Source organism: Podarcis vaucheri (genome assembly GCF_965113315.1).
Source record: "Podarcis vaucheri genome assembly, chromosome: 12".
NCBI classification, from domain to species: domain Eukaryota; kingdom Metazoa; phylum Chordata; class Lepidosauria; order Squamata; family Lacertidae; genus Podarcis; species Podarcis vaucheri.
In genome coordinates, this window is record NC_138750.1 from 10,630,754 (window position 1) to 10,654,750 (window position 23,997).

General features: G+C 42.1%; 1 protein-coding gene across 1 annotated transcript in view; it reads right to left on the minus strand.

The window, feature by feature from the left end:
- Positions 1-23,997, minus strand: part of ITGA9 (integrin subunit alpha 9) — a 241,243-nt gene that overhangs the window by 26,963 nt on the left and 190,283 nt on the right. Inside the window, exons 22-26 of the mRNA XM_082192761.1 lie at positions 23,826-23,934; positions 18,910-19,017; positions 8,818-8,943; positions 5,627-5,746; positions 3,654-3,755 (exon numbers count right to left, since the gene is read on the minus strand). Coding sequence (XP_082048887.1) covers positions 3,654-3,755; positions 5,627-5,746; positions 8,818-8,943; positions 18,910-19,017; positions 23,826-23,934 — 565 coding nt within the window. The remainder of the gene's footprint in view (positions 1-3,653; positions 3,756-5,626; positions 5,747-8,817; positions 8,944-18,909; positions 19,018-23,825; positions 23,935-23,997) is intronic.

A 23,997-nucleotide genomic window follows, 5' to 3' on the forward strand; every position in this document is an offset into this window, starting at 1 on the left:
CTTTTACCACATTCTTTCTTATACTGAGCAAACATCTCTGATTTGCACATGTAGCTTTCTGCCTCTTTCCGCATTATGATCAGGATGCTAGTTTACCTGTATGCATGTGTTGCAGCTAAGGTATGCTGAGCATGAAGTAAGAAACAGAAGCTCTTGCCTTAGGACAGAAGCTAAAATACATGAGCTTCTCTTTCCTCCTCTTGAATTCAGTTTTAGGTGGCAACGTGTGCCTCTATCTGAACAAAACATTTCAAACAGTTGTTTACGACCATCCTTTTTAGGGGCAGCCCATTTTTATCAATATGGATAAACAAGGGGGGTGGAAATAATAATACATGTGTAAGACAGTTGTTTAGGATTCTCTTATAAATTACTTTTTAAAACAGTTTGTGACATCCACCCTACTGCTGAAATGCAAGACTTTTAACACTGAGGAGTGTGGAATTGTGGAATACCCAGGAACACTATTTTCAACGGTAAGAAATCTCATCAGCTGTTTCACGTCCGTGTCCATTAGATAGCAGCTCAAAGAGAGGTATGGGGAAGATGAATTGATGCTACTCAAAAGTAAAAAGGGGGGGACTGACAGGGGGACGTTTCAGAAGGAAGAGGAAGGAGACAACCCAAAAATTTGTTATGTATGAATAACTGTGGTTGCAATATGCATTATTTCCTCCTGCATTCCCATGGCCAGGGGGCGTGGAGAGAGAGAAGAATGAATATTGTGAGCCAAACCACATGTCTTACATTTTTTTCCTGAATATGACCCAACGCAAAGCATTCAAGATCAGAGAAGCCAAGAGCCATATGGAAATTGCATGGACGAAGATTAAAAGCTAACATTCATATTAGAAACGAACGAGACTGCAAACTGATGCTTCAAAACTAAATTCTGTCCAACTTGTCCTTTTCCAGCCAGTGCTTCCCCAAAGCCTGAGGCAACATCCTGATTAGAGATTATGTGTCTTTCTTTCTTTTTACAACATTAAGATGAAATTGTAAAAACTGTAACCCAAAATGATTTTTTTAGAATCCCACTTTGGGCAGTAGGAAAAAGTCATTTTAAAGCAGTAAGGAACAACTGGGAACAATCCGCTCTGATTACACTTACACTTATCATTCTGGAGAATTACTAAACCCTTTACTTCAGGAGTGGGGAAACTTTGACCCTCCAGCATGTTGGCTGATGGGCCAACGTTGGTGGGAGATGTAGTGCAAACATCTGGAGGGCCAAACATCTGGCTTTTCAATGAACAGGAGGTGCTTCTGGTCTCCTCCCACAGGGAGGAAATTGTGAGGGCTGCCCTCTGGGGTCTCTTGGGCTCTATACCCCCCCCCCATGTGATTCAGAGTGGGGCCTTCCCCCAACTGATGGCCTCTGATTCCCATTGTTGGGTAAGACTGATCTGATCTGCCCCCTTGTCCCTGTTGTATATATTCTTCCCTGGCGGGGATGGGTCATCATTTTGTGGTTTGCCTCAGGTGCCAAAATGTCTTGAGCCAGCCCTGATTCAAAGTGTGATAAATTCTGGTCTGAAATATCTCTAAAGACATTTAGAATTGTTAAATCTTTGGGGATGCTTCTGATTCCTGGTTTCGTCCAATTTAATTGGCTTTGTGGATCTAAATTCCTAGAATGCATTCAACATGGCAGCCAAATTGTTCTAGGCTGTGATCCCAACCTCATTTGCTTGGAATCATGTTCCACTGAAAGCAATTCCAAGTAATGTATTCAGGATTGGTGTGACAGCCAGTATCAGGAAGCTTGGAAATAATTTTACACAACATTTAGCAAAGATGTTCGATATCTAACCCAATGAAGCCAGAATGGGTTTTTCCACACAATCCTTCTATGACATGCAGAGAATGCAAGCTGCTTTTAGAGGGGTTTCAATGGATTGTGGTCATGCTTTATAAATAGTGAAAGCGAGAGGGAATAAGCAGAGGGGAAAGTGGCGCAATTAGCATCAAATTAAGTGTTACTACTAAATATTACAAGCAAACAGGCTCTTTGGGAAGGGCTCTTTCGCTCACTACTCCCCTTCAAAGGTGTATCCACACACCACCTTTCTTTCGTGGGGTTTTAAAGTTGTGCTTAGTCCCACAAACACAAGTGAAACCCTGCAGCAGAAACATGGCTTGGGGGGCGGGAGGCGATTTGGAGCAGAGAAGAAGCAAGCAAATCAGAATTAAGCAGGGCCAATTCAGAGCAAAGAAGCACATCACCTTATCCCTGCTACTTCTGTATTCTAGATTGTGTTTTCCTAAAGCATCTCTTTCTTTCTTTCTTTCTTTCTTTCTTTCTTTCTTTCTTTCTTTCTTTCTTTCTCCCTCCCTCCCTCCCTCCCTCCCTCCCTCTGGCCTTATGCTGGCCTTTGGCCGTAATAAAGATTCTCCTTCTCCTTCAAAGGCCATTGGCTTTGTTGTATGCGCCCTTACCATGTGGCATATAAGCAACAACACCTGGAACCAGAAAGGGTCATGGCAGATAAAGGAGTAGCTTCTGTCCTAATTACTGTACCTTCTTACCTATTCTCTTCAAGCCCCAATGTTATTAAAACATTTAAGGTAACAGCCCCAAACACACTTAAAGGTAAATGGACCCCTGACCGTTAGGTCCAGTCGCGGACGACTCTGGGGTTGCGGCGCTCATCTCGCTTTATTGGCCGAGGGAGCCGACGTACAGCTTCCGGGTCATGTGGCCAGCATGACTAAGCCGCTTCTGGTGAACCAGAGCAGCACACGGAAACGCCGTTTACCTTCCTGCCGGAGCGGTACCTATTTATCTACTTGCACTTTGACGTGCTTTCGAACTGCTAGGTTGGCAGGAGCAGGAACCAAGCAATGGGAGCTCACCCTGTCGGGGGGAATCAAACCGCCAACCTTCTGATCAGCAAGCCCTAGGCTCAGTGGTTTAATCCACCCGCGTGCCTTGTGGGTAAATAACACGTTTACTATGGAGCAAACCCAATTGAACACAATGAAACTTGCTTCCAGAAGTGTGCGGTGATTTTTCCACAGGAGAACAGTTAGGGCCAGAGGTGTTGGCTTGTGAGGGGCATCGATGTCATGCGTGTGACACTGCAATGTCCTGACGTCGCATACCTCCCTCCCTAAGCCAGGCAGAAGCTTCTCGGGGTTTGGGAAGAAGGCACCAGGGGAACATTTAGGTGACTAGTCTAGTCCCCTTAGTCCACTGACCGCGCACCACTCCTTGATTCCATGCACAGGATTGTATTGTGTGCATTTTATCATCCCATTCTGATAAATCCAGAATGGGATACATCTCCTAGATTTTGAAAAACCTGAATTTTTAGATCAAAGCAGGCTTCAACAGTGTGAAACGGAACTCACTGCTTAGCAAAAGGCACAGCTGAGGCCTTTACAAGCCGGTCTAACTGCAGCACAACGTGCGTTAAAAGTATTCCAAATAGCATCATTTGCTACAGGGCCAAAGCTTATCACAGCAAGCAAAACCACAGGAGGATTGCAAGGCAGCAGCGCCGCTGTTGCATTCAAAGAAAGGCACGCTCGTTCATTTTTGAAGTCGAAGCTTAGGCTTGACCACAAATTCCTTGCTCAGTGTAGGATTCTCTAATGCATTCCATATGAGCAGCACAAGTAATCTTTGCTCTTCAGATTCATTCACTTACTGTTGCATCTTCTGAATTCCCATTGGGTACTTCTATTGCCCGGATAGTTGTGTCTACCCTCACCTTTGCCCTTGTTACAAACTGGATGACGGATGAACTGTCCTAAGGATTGGAAAAAAACAGTAAAAGTTGAGTAACTCTGTCAATTCTACAGCCTTCAAAGACTTTTAAGCACCAGCTCTTTTATGGCCTCAAATCAGATGCAAGGTCTATAAAGGTCCAATATCCCAGATTTAAATCCAACACATCCCATTAAATTTGATATATAGACCTCTTTTTTTGTTTTCAAACTCAGATCTGATATGGGTAAAAAGCTCTTCAGTCCAGATACGTCGCCCAATTAAAAGAATGCAACACACTGCCAAACATCACCAGCAAAGAACATCTTAACCTGAATTACTTCCACATAATAAGGAACAGATATTTAGATACAATTACTAAATTGCAGTTGCACACAGTACTGGTTAAAACATTGCATTATCAAAATATATCCTGACATGACTCACTGCAAAAAAGCCTAAATATGTGTACGGTGGTGTTTTGTTTTTTTAATTCTTCTTCTGCAACAGTGAATTAGTCTTGTGTTTCCTATGAAGAGTCTGAGCATGAGGAGTCTAAATACAAGGAGCCAGTAACCTTTTTAAGTCAACGGTTCTTCTAGAATGTCAAATTATTTCAGGTTACAATCAAGCAGTGAATAAATTTTATGACATATATAAATAAAACTGCATCCTATGGCATCAAGAATTACAGCATCCTAATCACATGACTGTTATATGGCACTGCAGGACCATAGTGGCAAATTAGAAAACACAACTGGAGTTATAATGTTCTTTGTTATTTCTTCCTGGCTATAATAATTATTTTTACCCTGCAGCTCTCACCTACGCAGTGTCTATGGTCAAAGGGGCTCCTAAATGTGCACTGTGGACCTGACCCTTGGACCGAAGTCCTCTGGCACCAACTACATAATCCAAGGGTGTGTTGTGTACCACCCCACACAGGGCCAGCCCTATCATTGGGCAAAGTGAGGCAATGCCCCTGACATATGGGGGCAGCCGTAGCAGGTCCCTGGTTGCTATTCCTCTCTACACCAGGAATACACCACTTCACCAGTGTGGTGTAGTGGTTAAGAGCGGTGGACTCGTAATCTGGGAAACCGGGTTCGTGTCTCCGCTCCTCCACCTGCAGCTGCTGGGTGACCTTGGGCTAGTCACACTTCTCTAAAGTCTCTCAGCCTCACTCACCTCACAGAGTGTTTGTTGTGGGGGAGGAAGGGAAAAGGAGATTGTTAGCCGCTTTGAGACTCCTTAAGGGGAGTGATAAAGCAGGATATAAAATCCAAACTCTTCTTCTTCTTCTCTGCTGGGGGGCAGAATTGTGTCTATTACATGGCTTGCCCTGCCCCACCCCCACGCCGTTACCTCTGGCGCAGTGGAGAGTGCTGCCCCATCAACAGGGGGGGGGGGGAATCAAATATATTTTATTATTTTTTCATAGATTTCACATATAATTCCAATACAGTGGTACCTTGGGTTACATACGCTTCAGGCTACATACGCTTCAGGTTACAGACTCCACTAACCCAGAAATAGTGCTTCAGGTTAAGAACTTTGCTTCAGGATGAGAACAGAAATCACGTGGGGCGGCGCGGCAGCAGTGGGAGGCCCCATTAGCTAAAGTGGTGCTTCAGGTTAAGAACAGTTTCAGGTTAAGAACGGACCTCTGGAATGAATTAAGTACTTAACCCGAGGTACCACTATACATAATGTATTTTGTTTTCCCTTTTGCTTTATCAACTTCCCATCCCGTTCACATCCAGCGTTCAGAAGTCGGACGGTGGGAGGCATGAAAATATGTACAAGTTTAAAACGCATTCCACTTATGTTTGCAGGAACCATTCCAGATAATTCGATCGTAATTCCCGTAGTGTACAGGCACCTTAAGAGTATAATTCAGGCAACGATGCACACCTTTTTCAATATCTCGGTATTCAACAGCATATGCACATCTATGCTGCGGGATTCCGCTTTAGCTAGCGAGCTTAAGTTGCAGCGTATAATTAGGCAGGACCTGCCTGGTCTTTCGCAGTCCTAAGGGAGAGAAGTAGAAAGCTGTGAGACAAGTAAGGAAATGTGCCAAAATTAAAAGAAATGCTCTTTGGCTTTTCTGACTAGATGGGTAACATCAGCCCTGGTTTTGTAACTCCTGTCCAACTTCTCTAGAAACGTATCCTAGAGAATTGTAGGAACAAGTGACTGTCACACAGACCCCCAGGGGTAGGGGAGGCCAGGATCTGGCCCGCTGGGCTGGAAAGCTTCTCTGTCTCTGTCATAGACAATCTGGTACAGATCTCCCTATGAAAGATCCCAGGTGGCGCAACAACTATTCATACAAACAAGGTCCTACTTTTTAGCTCAGTGCCGCATCACTTACGCTTGTGGATCTAGGATCCTTTCTTGGCTGAAGAGTGGGATAAAAATGCTTTAAATAAATGAAGTTTCAATCTTCAGCACCCCTGGGTGGATAAAGATATATTTTACGGGGGAGCAATTGTCAGTCAGTGCTGATAACTGTGAGCTAGGCGAGTCCATAATCTGATTTGGTATAAAACAGCTTCTGCTGTTTCTGTACTTTTGCTGCACTGTAGAATAAATTAACTGAATAAAGTAGCTGAAATGGCTGATCAGCTGAATGAACAGCTTTATCATTCAGTTTAGAGCCTGTTCCCAAACAGTAAAGAAACTAGTCTCGGGTATCCAAGCACTACAATCCAAAAGCTGTAGTGTGTCATCTTAAATCATACTAACGCTGGTCCCATGGACCCTTTCCTGGGAGCAAACCCAATGCACATTGTGGGACTTCTGAGTAAACATGCATAAGATGGTACTGCAAAGGGTCACAATACATGTGATTTGGGAGATCTGTGATTCTTGACATCTTTATTTTTTTGCTAGAGGCACTGGGGAATCAGCACAAGGGGGAAAGGTTAACTGCTCTTCTTACTGCAGTACAGCCACAATTCAAATTATAGGGTTCCCATGGCTGGTTTAAGGAAAAGAAAAGAACATCAGGAGACCCAGTCATGGAAGTCCTGAATTATAAGCTTCATGGCCTCTTAAAGCTGCATCATCCACTGAAATACTATCTCTACTTAAAAAAAATATCCATCAACATTATTCTCTCTCTAAATGCTGTAAGTAGCAGAAGAGCTTACTCCTGTCCCTTTAGGAAACCTTATCCCTGCCCAGAAGCAAGGATTCCACTACAGAAGAACACCCCCATTACACAAGATTGTGTTTCTCCTTAATTAATTCCATTTGATGGGAACCCCGTGAGAAGATTGTTCACATGTCAATTGTACCATCTCACTGGGTGTTGACAAGTGTTAATAGCCGACTCCCCACTATGTATGTGATGAATCTCAGATGTCCCAAGGAGAGCTGGCATCCACCTGATTTGCTGATTTCCTTTCTTTCTCCAAACCTTTATTAGGCATTACAGATATAGACCATCTTAGACCTATACAAAATTTTTGAAATATATACAAAGAAACAGCCATATATAGTAACAGAAATTTTCATTGGAGTGTCTTCCCACCAAACTGTGCCATTTACCACTCTAAGAGATACTACGGACAGAAACTGGGTTAATATCAGACAGATAGAATCTGATATTTTCATTGTGCCTTGATTATAACTACCCAAGAAGGGGGATAACATGTGTTTACGTAGTTGGTGGTACAGTGGACAGTAGAAAATAATAATAATAATAATAATAATAATAATAATAATAATAATAATAATAATAATAATAATTTATTATTTATACTCTGCCCATCTGGCTAGGTTTCCCCAGCCACTCTGGGTGGCTTCCAACAAAGTATTAAAATACAGTGGTCTGTTAAACATTAAAAGCTTCCCTAAACAGGGCTGCCTTCAGATGTCTTCTAAAAGTCTGGTGGGAGGGAGTTCCACGGGGCGGGTGCCACTACCAAGAAGGCCCTCTGCCTGGTTCCCTGTAACCTGGCTTCTCGCAGCGAGGGAACCACCAGAAGGCCCTCCGCGCTGGACTTCAGTGTCCAGGCAGAACGATTGTTCCACCAATTGCTGATTTCCTTCTTTCTTGATAACCCTTTCTCCAAAACCGTCAGACATAACAATAATAATATCCCCCCTCCCCCGCAATGCTTTTGTCGTCTCTTTTAATGTTTTCTATGGATCCCAGTATGACTATTTGCAAATCAGCTGGAGATACTCAGTAACTGAACCTGTCTTAGGAACTGGACCAGTCTTGAGCAACTGCAGAATATGCTATATTTCTATAGTTGACTGAATCCCTTTGCTAATTCAAATGATCTGAGTAACAGCAATGAGATGAACAAAGACACCTTAAAATAGCAACAACAATACAGGTCTAGATTTCAAATATTTTGGATAAAGGATATTTAATGCAGGTATTTCAACTGTGGATTGTCAGGGCACAGCTCTGAACCTGTTCATTCTTTCAAGGATCATGTATTGCTTCATCACAGTATATTACTCTAATTACTGGCTGTATGCATTGTGTTAGAACAGGGGTCAGCAAACTTTTTCAGCAGGGGGCCAGTCCACTGTCCCTCAGACCTTGTGGGGGACCAGACTATATTTTGAAGAAAAAAATAGGAACAAATTCCTATGCCCCACAAATAACCCAGAGATGCATTTTAAAAGAAAAGCACACATTCTACTCATGTAAAAACACACTGATTCCTGGACCATCCACAGGCCGGATTTAGAAGGCGATTGGGCCAGATCCGGCCCCTGGGCCTTAGTTTGCCTACCCATGTGCTAGAACCTAAACTTAAGGCTCCATGTGAGAATGCATGAAAAGTGGGCATAATTATGTTTTTCTACATCCATTTTTCACACAGCGGAATGTCAACTTGGCAAACACATCAGTGAACTATCTTCTTCCTTTTGTAACAAATCTTTTCTGGGTTGTGGGCAATGATATAGCAGATCAGATCAATGGATAAAGACAAGAATTCTCTACTGACAGTTATAGACATTAACTCAGTGTGCTCTCTTTTAGCTGTAAGAGTAGTGGGTACCCCATGCATGTATGAGGCTCTGAAATACGGCAACTGACTTTTTAGAAGTCGAAAATGAAGTTAGTTTCTTACCAATACTTTCCTCCCAGATTTGGTAAAAAAGGCAAATATTGTGTGGAAAATGTTCTCCTTTTCTTGAGGAATGACACATGGGGTTGGATTTTTCTGAAAAGAGCAGTTTCCTTTGTCCTGGGCAACCTAAAGAAAGGTCACAAAAATAATTGATTTACCCTCTTTTGTAAATACACCACCTTTTCCATTAGATTAATTTAGATTTTTTTAAAAAAAGAAATAAAAGGGGGGGGACCATACTTTTCCCATATGGGCAACAAGGAAAAAACCACTCCTGTAAGGGCTGCCAGTTTCTTATATGCTTTTCCTTACTTACATATATTAACAGCAATGAATGGAAATAGAAAATTGCCTATTGTCAATCCTACCGGATTTTGCCTACTGAGAACCAATTATTTCCTTTCCATCTTAAGTGACTGGTAAGTTCTAAAATGCCTTTATTTGGAAGCAAGCAGTTTTTATTTCCATGGTTGTTAAGTTAAAGGAGCAGTATAGTTGCCATTCTCACTCCACACCAGTTTGGTAATATCAGAACTGCTGGATCATATAGGAGTTATTCTCAAGGGATGTTGTTGGATGAGAAATAACCCCTCCTATGGGAACTGGTTTTAATACTACTGGTGCTGGATCAGTCTGGGGTAGAGGCATGGAGAAGTGGCAACCATGCCTTCAGAAGTATTCTACCAATGCAAAAAGAGAACTGGATGTGATTGTAGGTATGTGTGTCCTTTTGGTGAGGGAGGTGTTTACTGATGCAATCCTGACACCTTTTTAAATCACCGTCATGCGTACAATAAGAGCAAAATTGCTTTCTTGTAGTCTTTTCTCAACACAAACCAACATGCACATCGGTGAAACACTGCACAAAAGGAACATGATTACAATCAGATATATGGTCAGGGTGGATTTTTAGCAATGCTTTATCAATGTGCACATGTGCCACTGTATGTAGAGAGGGGGAAATTCGCTCATGAATGAAAACAAGTGAGAGCTACTCCAAACTGTGCATACAGAACACTCTGTAAGAAATTCAGAAACAAAAAACGAATCAACTGAAGATTCCTAATGCAACAAATTCTATTACAGAAACAAAACCAAATAACTAGCGGGAAATTTGGGGAATATCCCTTGCATTCACATCCTTTGTATATTCTTTGTTCCTCAATAATGGTTTCTCAATTACTTCTTCCCAACCATCCCATACCCTCCCACCAACCTTTTTTTTTGCATGTGGCATTTTTGCACTTGCACATGCAAAAATGCACACCTATCATGGATGGCCTCTAGATATTATGGACTACAGCACCCATCACTCTCAGCATAGCCGATGATTAGAGGCTGATAGGAGTTGCAGTCTTCTGGAGGGCACCATGTAAGGTACCCTTGCTCTGAAGTTTCTGCAGACTATTCCTGTTCCTAGCAGTGCTGAGCAAGCTGGAATAACGTAGCGGAGTGCTTGTGAATGACAAATTGCAATTTCTCAAGAGGCACCCTTCTGAGATGAATATGAATCAGCTGACTCTGTTTGCCCCTAAAACAGATGTTTTCTTCACAAGCTCCATAGTATGCTGACCTCGGTGACTTGTCAAATGTTTTATCTTATAACAGTTGTCAGAGCTGTTTTTGGCATGTATCTTTTAACAAGTATTTCCTGACGTATTCGCAGTGCAAGTCCACAAACTAGGTAACTTGTAACACACACATCCCCTTTTTTAAGCGGAGGATCCAACTTCTTTCAAAAGTGGACACTGCAAAATAAATAGCTGTACACAGCCTCTCCAAATGCGGAGGCAGTTTGTGATAGACTATATGGGACTGGCAGAAATGACCGGCAGAATCCGAGACCAGGGAAAAGAGACGGCGGAAGAAGATTGGAAGAAATTTAAGAACTATCTTAAGAAACATTGTAAAATCAATGAATGTTAGAATGATGCTGGTTTAGAAAATAAGTGGATTACAGTTGTAAGGATTAAGTTAAAAGAAAAGAAAGGTTAAAAATTAGATAAATTTAAGGGTGAGGATTTGCTGAATTATAATTTGAAATTGGAATGCAGAAAGGGGAGGTATGAGGAGGTCGGAGAAGTAAGTTATAAGAAAATAAGGGTTTGAAATTATACTTGTTTTTTTTCTCTTTGTTTGTGTTTGTTTGTATTGTGTTTGTCTGTATAATCTGTGAAACTTTAATAAATATTTTATATAAAAAAAACAAATGCGGAGACAGTTTGTTCTCCTGGACAAATTTACGACTTACAACAAGCAAATAGGGGATGCTTTGCACATGGCAAGAGGCTGCAAAAACAGATGTGACAAGTGATGTTTCTCCTTTCTGCCCGTTTCCTTTCAGTGTGCAAAAAGTGCTCTTGTGAATTGGGAAAGGGGAGACAGCTCCAGTAGGAAACCACATGCTTTGTATCTCCAAATAGAAAAATCTCTTTCTGAAACCCCAGAAAGCTAGATGGAGTAATGATCTCACTCAGTGTAAAGTAGCATTCTATGTCCTTATCTACCCATGAGAAAATTGCATGAGCTTCACAAGCAGCCAAACATAACAAACATGTGTCCTGCAGCTGATCCATGGTCACTGATGGCATTGCTTATCATACACGCAGTGCTACAGCCTCCTTCACTTTCCCTTGCCAATGAGCTGGCCACTGCTAGCTCCTTCTTGCTAATCTACATTCTTGTTTTCAGAAAGACTTAAGAGTTTATGCACTTTTGGAATGCCCATGCTAAATTGGTCTACCAAGCAGCTTAAGAGAACAGCACGCATAATATCATAGAAAGCAGTAGCCAATGTGCTGCCCACCTCTATGTTACAACTTCCATCATCCCTGACCATTATTCATAGCTAGCTGGAGCTGATCAGAATCAAAAGCCCCAGTTTCTGCAGGGCACCTTGTCATAACTATTCTCTGAACAATACTGGAACCTTTTAAGGTCGCCCATTTGAAGAAAAATAACTGTAATGGGTCAATTCACACCTACGTCAAACTTCTCTGAACTTTTGTGGCAACCAAAATAAGGCACGATTGCCCATCTTTGGTATGGCTAACAAAGACATTAAAGTGTTTGTGAACAGGAAGAACACATTGCATCCAATGTATCAACAGTGAGGGGAAACATTTGTTTTATTTAATTTTAGGGCTCACAAAAGGCTCACGTCTACAGTTAACACCACCATACATGGAATCCAAGCGGCAAGTTTACGTGTAACATTCCTGTGTCCAAGCACTCCGTGGTTTAAATCCAAGGCTGTGCTTACATTTTGTCTTTCTCTGGTGGCAAAGGAGGGTAATTTATCCACTGTACGGATGCCAAGTGCTACTTGATATGGGGCAAAGTATCTTGCAGGAATTGTCCAAGTAACTGTTACATGGATCCAGCCATTATTGGTCCACAAGGGGCTAAATAAATATACTGGGGATGGCAGGTGGTTTTCTTAAGGCAGCAATATATTGCTTGCTTTCTTCAGCTTTGTGGGTCACAAATTGTTCAGAGCTGAAGCAGAGTTTTATCCTTCAAATTCCTTCCGTCTCTCTTTTATCCTTGAATACGTGCAATTTCAGGCAGTTCCTCCATCTAAAGGAGCTGGCAGCACTATTAACAACTTAAGTAGTTCACATCTCATTCAGAATCTGGCATCAGATAAAGGCTGCAATCCTATATATACACTTACTTGGGACTGCCCCACTGAATCAGTGGGCTTACTCCTGAGTATACATATATAGGATTGCACTGCATGGCAGAACTTTTTGTGTTCTATTATATGGAAGTTGGTACTCCACTAAAGAAGAACCAATCTGACAACAGTGCCTTCGTTATCTTCTCTTTTTTAAAACTGCATTTAATTTCAAATGCAACTCTCTCTCCCCCCATATAAAAATGTATTTTTATGCTGTGAACTACCCTGAGAGCTATGCATGAAGGGTGTTATATAAATTTAATATATACAAAAAATAAATACAATCACCGCTTACTGAGAACATTTGACCTCTCTTAAGTTTAAGACAGACTCTTTTTACTTTGGATGGGAAACAGCCTTTATTTGGAAAGAGAAATGCTTTTTGTTTGCTTTGGATTTTTCAGTGGATTTTTCGAAGTTTTGTGTTGTAGTATTATTGCATTTAACTATTTATGGTATTATTATTGTTAAAAGCAGCTATAAGAGCTCTACTAAGAATAGGTCTTTTAAAAACTTTGTAGAAATAACTAATTAAATTTCAATTAATCCTTGATTTACTAAAAATATCAAGTTTCACAATAGTGAAAGACTTTGGAACAATAACAAAATGTTGGTTTGTTGAATTTGAAAACGGCCATCCAAGGATGGATTCCTTTTGGACTTGAATGGTGCTCTCAAGTTGTCAGGTGACAGAAATTATTTCCATGATTTTCAATATTTGTGAATATTTTCTGCTCACCAAGGAAAAAAATGTCACTGCAAGAAAACTCTTGCCAAAGTCACCATGTTACACAACTTTTTCTTTCAGATGATGGTCCTTTATCTTTTTTATTACTATTATTATTGGGGGCTGATTAATTTCGGGACATTACGTGCTTGAATAAATTGCATTAAAATGTATTAATATTCACTTTGAGGTTTTATGACAATCAAGTGCTATATAAATGAGGTGAAACAAACAAACAAAATAATTATATCCTTGCTGAATATTGAATGGACTTTATGTAAAGAGACAGAAACTCCTTATGAACTATTTCCTTACAACCGTGTGCAGTTTTGATACATCCCTCCAATTCTAACTGGTACAATTCCAATAACTATTATAAGAAGCTATTAAAACTATATATAGAGAAAGGGTGAGTGGTGAATAATAGCTTATTAGAAACTCTATTTACCTTTTAAAGCGGTAATCAATCATTTCCAACTTCCTTCTCACTATTCCTAGCAGAGTTGAAGCCACACCAATAGCAGAAAGGGGAAATTATCTCACTTTTCAGAGTCCCTCAAGAAAATTATGCTGACCTTCTCTTTCTCAAACTCAAAAACTCTTCAGGAGGGAATTCCCTAGCCAGGAAACTTAGGGGGGAAACCTTCTTCCGGAGGTCTTTGTAGCTGTTCTGACAGTCATGATATCCTAGCAAACCTTCTGTTTCCTTGCTGCATGTGACACAGGATAATCTATTCATTCAGCTTACTCAACAATTCTTCTTCCTAAACAGTGACTGAAGAAGTCAAGCATCCCAAACACTGGCGCTGCTCATCTTTAACCAACCTTTTTGTTATGCACATCTGTTCTGAAGCGATACCGTTGCATTGCAAGGCAGTTGGCTCAGGTGGCAGCTGCTGAGAGGGGGCAAGGACCAGGTGGCAGGAGGACAGAACTTTGGTGCCCCACGGCTGCGTTCAGGTGTAGTGGAGTTTGCTTCCCTATCCCCAGTGTTGTCAACTATCAGTCAGTGGACTTCTGTACATGGAACTAGGCAGGGACATCTTGCCCATCACTCCATCTAGGAAAAGGACTTGGTCGACACCCGGTTGCACAGGGGCAGCCTATGTCCTGAACTGGAGTTCTGAGCCCTCTCTGCTAATGAATCCATTACCCTTGTGGCCTGAACCACACCTTGTCTTCTCCTCCGGTCTCCACAACATACACCCTTTCTCTTTCATCATTTTCCTTCCCACAATCTCTCACAATCCCTTCCCTCCCCTTCCCACAACAGCCTCCCGTCTTGTCAGTTTCCTTCGTGCAGTTCTTCTGATCTAACTCACTCCCCCAAAGCTGCTATTGACACAACAGAGGAAAACAGATTCCACAATGCTCATTTATCATTTTGTTTTCGAGAAGCTTCAGAGAGATGTGCAATGTGGTCTTGGAGACAGGAAGCACACCAAATTTAAAGAAAGGGGCACATTCTCACTGTGCTTCAGGAAGGAAAATGATATGGGTGACAAGGGGCGTGGCTTGTGGCAAGGGGCGGGGATTTGTGGTAGGGCTTCACCTGTGGGGCTTCTCCTGTGGCAGGTGGAAAAACCCACCTGATCATCCCTGGTTCTGTGGCTTTGATAGTCAGACACACATCAGAGCTACTAGGGAAGGATGAGCACAACAGGAAAGAGGTTTTCACCTGCTTGGCACAGCCTTTCCCAGCTTTGGGTCCCAAGATGTCTTGGACTACAAGTCCCCTCAAGGTTAAGAAAGGCTGGCTGAATGTACAGGTGTGAAGGGATTTGTGACACTTGTGTGAACACACTGCATACCACACCAACTCATCATCACCAAACCTTTTATTGGCATCATCCATAGCAAATCAATACAGAATTACGGCCTTCCAAGTGACACAAAACATTTCTCAAATGAAAGAGGCAAAGCAGTCTAACATTACATCTCTGGGTCTCCAGGGAGATCAGACGTCTGCAATGTGTTTCGACGACAAAAAGCCAGATAAAGATATTTAGCCGCTAACTTTGGTGAGCTCCTGATTATTCCCCAATAATAAAAATGTATGACCTCTAACTCTGGTTTCCATTTGTGGATGCAGAGTAGATCTAGGAACTGCTGCCCGCCAACTAATGTAATTGATGGAAGAGAATGACATTTTTCCAATAGCAGAAGACGGCAGGTCAACATGGCGGGAAAATGCAGTCACCCCACAGCAAAAGCATGGCTTTGAGAAAAGACAGCTAGGACACAGGCAGCAAAATAGTAACAACTAGACAATGACTGTATGACAAAGCTCTATAAAGGCCCCGTTTGAATACAATGTGATGGATATCTCAAAATAGCCTGCACTAAACTACCAATTTCCAATTAAAGATTATTTTGCTTACATCAATCTTTCAGAGCCACTAACGAGCATTGCCAAGGAATAAAGAAAATTTCCAGCTGCTACAGAGTAGAAGGTCAGGTCATTGCAGAGAAGTGAATTTTGCCTTGCCTCTGAGCGGATGGGAACTCTTTCGTCTCTCAGACTATGACCCAGACATACTCCACCTCCTCATTTGTAGATTCTTAAAACATGAGAATTTTTAGACAAATGGTCATAGAAAAACATTTCAAGCAGTGACTTCCGGCCCATCCCTAAAGTCTGAGGCTTTTGAGAAAGGATATTGACTGCCCCCTGACTGCTCCTAAAGCACCTCTAAAATGTTTTGGAATTTTATTCCTCTTTTCCACTAAATATGTCAAAGGAGAAATTGAAAGGTGATTGTAAAGCTAATGCACGGTTATATTGTGGAACTCCCTCCCCCCTTTTTTTGCCACCCTGCAACATGAAACCTAAGACCATGCAAGGAAAGGACTTTTCTCCGGGTCTTCTCCTTTTCCACCAAAGAGTGGCACTGGAGCTCAATTGTCACCAAGAAAGCTTGAGTACTGGGCCTAAGGTACTCACATCATACCTCCTGGTATGTCCCACAGAGGAACTTACGGTCTTCAAACAAAAACATCTTGAAGGTCCCGGGCCACAGAGAGGTTAGGCTGGCCTCAACCAGAGCCAGGCTTTTTCGGCTGCGGCTCCGATCTGGTGGAATGCTCTGTCACAAGAGACTAGGGCCCTGTGGGACTTGACATCTTTCCGCAGGGCCTGCAAGACAGAGCTCTTCCACCAGGCCTTTGGCCAGGGCAGAGCCTGACTCCCTCCCTTTGGCAATCCTCACAGAACCTCTAGCCCAATGGTTGCCATTAATTTGATTGGAATTAATTTTATAATGAAATAATTTTAGAATGTTTTATCGTTTTACTGTTAAAATAAAAAAATTCCTTCCAGTAGTACCTTAAAGACCAACTAAGTTAGTTCTTGGTATGAGCTTTCGTGTGCATGCACACTTCTTCAGATAACATGAGGGACCTTCTGAAGAAGTGTGCATGCACACGGAAGCTCATACCAAGAACTAACTTAGTTGGTCTTTAAGGTGCTACTGGAAGGAATTTTTTTATTTTGACTATGGCAGACCAACACGGCTACCTATCTGTAACGTTTTACTGTTGTTAGCCGCTCTGAGCCCGGCTTCGGCTGGGGAGGTCGGGATATAAATAAAATTTATTGTTATTGTTGTTGTTGTTATCATTATCATTATCATCAAGGATATGAAACCACCTATAAGTAATTGGCTCTATGTTCTTTCTTTCCCTGTCTTGGAACTGTAAAGCATTCAAAGTGCAGTTACATTGATGTGAGTAAATTCTACCTAAATTCCACAACCAGCTTAGGTACCTGCCAGAGAAGACCGTTAGGCTGGCCAGCACTTGTATTAGGGCTTTCTATAAGTCGGCCTCGCAAACATAGAACTCAATTCCTTCTGAGATTAGGTAAGACCTGTCCCTTATGTCCTCTGAGAAGGCCTTGAAGACCCTTTGGTTTTCAATGGTTAACATAGCCTAGAATTATAAAGTGGGGAAGCTACACTGTGTTCTGGCTGAGTTTTATTGTTTACCTCTGTACTGGCTTTAAGGCTTCGGTATTATTATGAAATGGATATTTTAAAAGGTTTTTATATCGTACTTGGATTTTTAGGTGAACTGTTTTGTGAAGCATGTTCTCAAAGTGTACATTATAAATCTTTTAAAGAAACAAAAGAACCTCTTCCAATTTGAGTTGGTTCACACATACACACCCACGTCCATTACTCTTCTCCAAATGTGTGTGAAGTGCCTCCGTTAAAACACATTGTCTTTGAGTTGACATCAGGTGATAGCATTTATTTATAAATCTACCTGTACTATATGAGGAACTGTATGTGAATAAAAGTAAACAGGTCCCTCATGTAAAAAGGCATAGAAGAAAAGGGGAGGAAATGTGAAATGGAAAGTGCTGGAAAATAATTATAGTAAATGCACACTAAACAATAACTGAAATTAAAATACTTACTGTGACTGGTAATGACGGCTAATTCATACTCACATATGAACCATTCAGACTACACATTGACACTTTACACAGAAGCAAGCAAGATTATCTAGGCCTCGGTTTTTTAGGTTGTTTTCTGCAGAGGTAACGCTTTGCTTTGCAAAGGCAAACCGCTAACCAGACGTGCAACAGTATGTCAAGGAGCGTTACGCCTGCTTCCCCTGACCTTTTGTCCTTTCACAATTTGGTTGCTAGACATATCGCTTCGCTGGAGCATGGCGGAAAACAGAGACATAATCAAGTACCGGGAGGAACATTTGAGGGAAGCACCTGCTGACACGTGTATTTGCTAACGCTAGAAATGTGTGTAGATGGAAATACGTTAGGTTCAGGGTGGTGTCACTACTGTTTCCAATTGTTGACTTCTGCTAATAAAAGGAGCCTCTGCAGGGCTAGCCGGCAGCTTGCTTGGAGCATGCTTGCCAGCTTGCTTCTGCACAGCTCACCTGCATTACCAACTCCTGTCTCATGCCTGTTAGATTTCTGTTATGCCACTGTGCAGTTCTTGGAGTCACAAGACTCTGTTGACATTCTAGACTGTTGGAAGTGTCACGGGAGACTTCAGTTTTCTTTTTAACCCATTATATATTGATGACTAAATTACAACAGGACAAGCTCTCTCCCCTGGAGGTAGCTTGGTCCTTTATATCATCTTGCCCAGTGGTAAGGAAGATTTTGTCACACTAATGTGTTGGGGAAATGGAGATACGTGTGGTCTTTTCCTAGTTTCCTGCATGGACCCTGTTGAGGCCAATATAAGTCTATGAATACAGAACACCCATTTATGAGCCACTGGTTATCAACAGGAAAGAATAAGGTTGTAGTATAGCATATCTGACACACATTGACAGATAGTCACAAAATTGATTATTATTTTTGACTGATTTTTCTTTTACCACCCTTCATTCAAAATAGCCACGGAGTAGTTTTAAAAAACTGAGCCGGAAGAGGATAGAAATGGGCCAATAATCTCTTAAGGGAAGTAAAACATTGCATTATGCTATCAACTGAGGAATGGATGCTTAACATAATAGGCAGAATCAGGCTAAATTCCCTATTACAAATAAGTTTAAGTCAAAGCTTTAAATTCAGTATCTACTGCAGGAATAATACCGACTTTATTCCTTGAAATGCCAACTCTGGGACAAACTCTTATGTTACTGTCCTTTCCACCAAGAGCAGCTTCCAGGGGCTACACAGAACAGACTTTGAAAAAGATCTTACCATCATCTGTTGAATGTGAAACATTTCAGCTCCAGTAGCCGAGAGACGATTCGGAAACGAAATGTCGACGAAAGAGCCAGGAAGTGTGCTTGGGCCAGCATTGTAGACCTTCAAAAAAAAAAAAAAACCTGTGACACACTTTTATTAATTTTAACTAGCATAGAAACCCCACCAAGAACCAGCACAGGCTTCCCAATAATCATATACAACTGGAGCATGAACTTCACCTACAACATAAAATTGCAGCAATGATAAAGGCATAAAAAACACACCATTCTGTTAAATGGGGAGGGGCTTTCACAAGGCAAATTTATGAATCTATGAAGCTCGATCTAAAGTTGAGGCTGCATGGATGAGCCTGCCCAGAAAGCAGAGATTTCTCTCCAGTTGGTAGTGCCTTGATATTTACATGTTACACCAAAAAGTGCTTTAAATCTGAACCATGGTTCAGTTCTAAAACTTGTGTTCCACAACCAATGCCCAGCCCTAAAACATGCAGAGTAAGAATAGGAAAGAGGATCCAAGTATGAACATGCAAGCTGCCTTTACATCACCACTTGTCTCCGTGCGCTTCCCCACACTAGGGGAAAGGCCTTACAGAAAGGACTGTAAACTTTGCATTTAAAAAATGATCATTAGGGTTATCAGTGGGGCTGGAGTCTGTCTCTATAGAAAACTGGACCTAATCGTTAATCCAGCTCTGCGTACTTATATATAGATGCAACAGTCAAAACATTTAAATTCTGAAAAATAAACAAATCTCAATGAGACATGGTCCTCTCTTGTTTAAGATTCAGTCTCTGAATATGCGGCGGTCTATGTCGCTGTTCAGAATCCAGCTAACTCTAAAACTCCAAACATCTAGACCATTCTCCAAACATTGTTTGTGCTTTGAGGAATGCATGAATGATAAAGAGAAGTGGTGCAGAATGCCAAACCCTTACAATGTCCCAGAGGCACTTAAAAGGGGAGGAAGGGATCCAGCTACAATAAGGCCTAACTGCTGCATGAGATGCAAGAATAATGTAACAGAAAACAAATGAACTGGGAACTCTACTGCAATGAGACATGAGCATAATAAGAAACGAAAAGGGGTATTTGAATCTTCACAACAAAAGAGATGAAAGCTCCCCCCCCACTATTTTTTAAAAAAGAAACCTTTAAAGAAAACTTTTCTCTAAGCAAATTGTATTACTTTTATCAGCCTATGGTGTTTTTTTAAAGAGTTGTAATGTATTGGAACAACACGTTCAATGATAATATCCAACCTTAGGCTGCTTTCATTGTTTTTCAATGCTCTTTATTGTTGGTTAATTTTGTTTATTGATAAAAATAATTTAAGAGAGTTAGAAACACTTGAGCATATAGAATGGTAGTTTACCTAACTTTTTTATAGCTTACCATTTTACTGCAGAAAAATTCATAGCCTTTTAATAAAAACTCTCAGTATTCATGTGAAATATCATACTCTTTGTCGGTAAGAGGGAGGCCAGTGTGTGTAATAGGTGCATATGGAGTTAAGGCATAAATTAGATCAAGGATTATTTCTAAACACCTTATCATCCATGCCAAAGGGAACCCAATCTCCACAACAACCATTTTGAGAGGATTCTCATGAAAGGCCACAAAAGCTTTAATTTTTTTCAGAAAGCACTGCTCCCTCTCTCTCTGCATAGGCTTTGCTTGCTCTCCAAACATCACACTGTGACCCCATTCACATGTAACACTAAGCCAAAGCATGGTTTAGTGCAAACGCATGAACGTGTTGCCTTGCAGGGAGGTGAATGCAGGCATTTGGCTCATCCCAGGCCCTTTCAGCTCAGCACAGCACAGCAGCTAAACCACGGTTTGGCTTAGCATGTTGTCCAAAACCGCGACTGTAGCTGAGCTGCCTCCTCCTTAAGCAAAGGTTTGCTCTTGGCTAAAGTTTGTGGTTAAGGATGGCACACTAAGCCAAACCTTTAGCTTAGCTGCCCTGCAAAGCTAAAAGGACCAAGGAGGAGCAAAGTAGGTACAAATTCCTCTCTGGAAGCTGGCATGTTTGTGCAGTCCCAGGCAGCCATTGTTTGGCTCAATATGTCATGCAAAGCAGGCTATACATATAAAGCAGAGTGTGGAAGACTCCCTGGTCCTGAATGGGGTAACTGTGCCCCTGAAGGACCAGGAGCGCAGCCTGGGAGTCATTCTGGACTCACAGCTGTCCATGGAGGAGCAGGTTAATTCTGTGTCCAGGGCAGCTGCCTACCAGCTCCACCTGGTACGCAGGCTGAGACCCTACCTGTCCGCAGACTGCCTCACCAGAGTGGTGCATGCTCTAGTTATCTCCCGCTTGGACTACTGCAATGCGCTCTACGTGGGGCTACCTTTGAAGGTGAGCCCGAAACTGCAATTAATTCAGAATGCGGCAGCTAGACTGGTGACTTTGAGTGGCCGCCGGGACCACATAACACCGTTCCTGAGAGATCTGCATTGGCTCCCAGCACATTTCCGAGCACAATTCAAAGTGTTGGGGCTGACCTTTAAAGCCCTAAACGGCCTCGGTCCTGTATACTTGAAGGAGCGTCTCCATCCCCATCGCTCAGCCCAGACACTGAGATCCAGCGCCGAGGGCCTTCTGGCGGTTCCCTCATTTCGAGAAGTGAGGTTACAGGGAACCAGACAGAGGGCCTTCTCGGTAGTGGCGCCCACCCTGTGGAACACCCTCCCTTCAGATGTGAAGGAAATAAACAGCTATCCTCTTTAAAAGACATCTGAAGGCAGCCCTGTTTAGGGAAGTTTTTAGTATTTAATGCTGTATTGTTTTAACACTTGATTGGGAGCCGCCCAGAGTGGCTGGGGAAACTCAGCCAGATGGGCGGGGTATAATTAATAAATTATTATTATTATTATTATTATTATTATTATTATTATTATTATTATTATTATTATTATTATACTCCACATCAGCTTTCTTCCCACCTGGTGCCGTCCAGATGTTTAGGACTACAACTCCCATCGGCCTTAGCCGGCACAGCTGAAAGTTTGTAGCAGAAAGCTTGGAATAAAAGTGAATAGTTGTAGAGTTAAGTTGCTTTTCCAGAAAGATTCCCCACCCAAAATTAATCTGGCAAAGCCCTAAATTAGATGCTCTGCTCCTAAAAAAAAAAAATCATCAAGCAGTGAAAGCATTTCATTTATGTGGCATTTGCTCTCTTTTTGGTTCCTTATATGAAGATCACATGGGCAAAGATGTAAACCAGGCATAGGCAAACTCGGCCTTCCAGATGTTTTGTTGACTACAACTCCCATCATCCCTAGCTAACAGGACCAGTGGTCAGGGATAATGGGAATTGTAGTCTCAAAACATCTGGAGGGCCGAGTTTGCCTATGCCTGATGTAAACTCTAGAACCGTAGTGCCTAAGTTAGCAGCATGGTTCACAGGATATTTAATGTCCTGGAATCCAAGGGAGAACACACTTTTTTTCCCATTCTTTCCCAGCAAACAACTGAATAGCAGCCAGTAAGGAATTATCTGGTGTGAACTAGTAACTTCCCCATACTGGGAAGGCATGTGTTACTCATTTTTATTTTTATTTTAAAAAAGCATTGTGTTTAAGAGGAAAGGGTAAAAATAGGCATGCATGAAATATTACTAGTTGCAAGTTCCCGTCATTGTGCCATTTGTCACTCTGCAGTTCCAGCTAGTGACTAAAAAGACTTTATCACACTGCAAGGACCCAAGATTAGTTTGGATGGGAAACGAAGGGCAAAGAGGGACTTGCTCAGGCAACCTTTGGGATCTGGGAAATGTTCTTCGTAATCAGGATAATCATAATCCAACCAAAGTTATGTTCTTTTTAAAATCCTCCGGGGATACTTAGTCACATGCTCAGATCTCTCCCTCTGAAAACAGTGGAACCAGGCAGAGGGCCTTCTCAGTAGTGGCACCCGCCCTGTGGAACGCCTTGCAATCAGATGTCAAGGAAATAAACAACTATCTGACTTTTAGAAGACATCTGAAGGCAGCCCTGTTTAGGGAAGTTTTTAATGTTTGATGTTTTATTCTGTTTATAGTGTTCTGTTTGGAGCTGTTTGGGACGCGGGTGGCGCTGGGGGTTAAACCACAGAGCCTAGGACTTGCCGATCAGAAGGTTGGCAGTTCGAATCCCCGTGACGGGGTGAGCTCCCATTGCTCGGTCCCTGCTTCTGCTAACCTAGCAGTTCGAAAGCACGTCAAAGTGCAAGTAGATAAATAGGTACCGCTCCGGTGGGAAGGTAAATGGCGTTTCCGTATGCTGCTCGGGTTCGCCAGAAGCGGCTTTGTCATGCTGGCCACATGACCTGGAAGCTGTACTCCGGCTCCCTTGGCCAATAAAGCGAGATGAGCGCCGCAACGCCAGAGTCGGCCACGACTGGACCTAATGGTCAGGGGTCCCTTTACCCTTTACCATTGGAGCTGCCCAGAGTGGCTGGGGAAACCCAGGCAGATGGTCAGGGTATAAATAATATGTTGTTGTTGTTAAATTATTATTACTATGAAATTTAACAGTGCTCAGCCTGGGCTGGAAGGAACTTTCAGAGCAACCCAAAACCCAAATCTACCATCCTGGAAGAGGTTTTAGATGAGGAGGAAGAATCCCTTCCTCCACACTGGCTTGGATTCACTGGTCTCCACTGGCGAGGATCTCTGTGAGTGAGCAGTGCCCCTAGGCTGCCCACCGCTGAATAAATGATTAATTCAGAGGGTACGGCAGCACCACAGAAAATCCATAGGTTTCTCTAATGATTAGCCAGAAGATAGGATTCTAAATCTTTTAGAGCTTAGCAGCTTTCTCCATAAAGCCAGGAAGACTTTGCATGCTGAACTGTTGATAGGAAAACCAGTCACAACGAAAAGCCCACACAAATACAAATATACCTTGTGCTTAATTCTTACCTGAAGTGTGACGTTGAGCTCCTGAAAATGACACTCCAGATCTTCCAGCTGAATAAATTGAGATGCTGGCACAGACTCCCCATAAACAAAAGAACCGGGAGAGACCACTCTGAATGAGAGAAAGAGGAGGTCATATTTGAGTGCCCAAAAATGCCCCATTTTGTATTTCTCT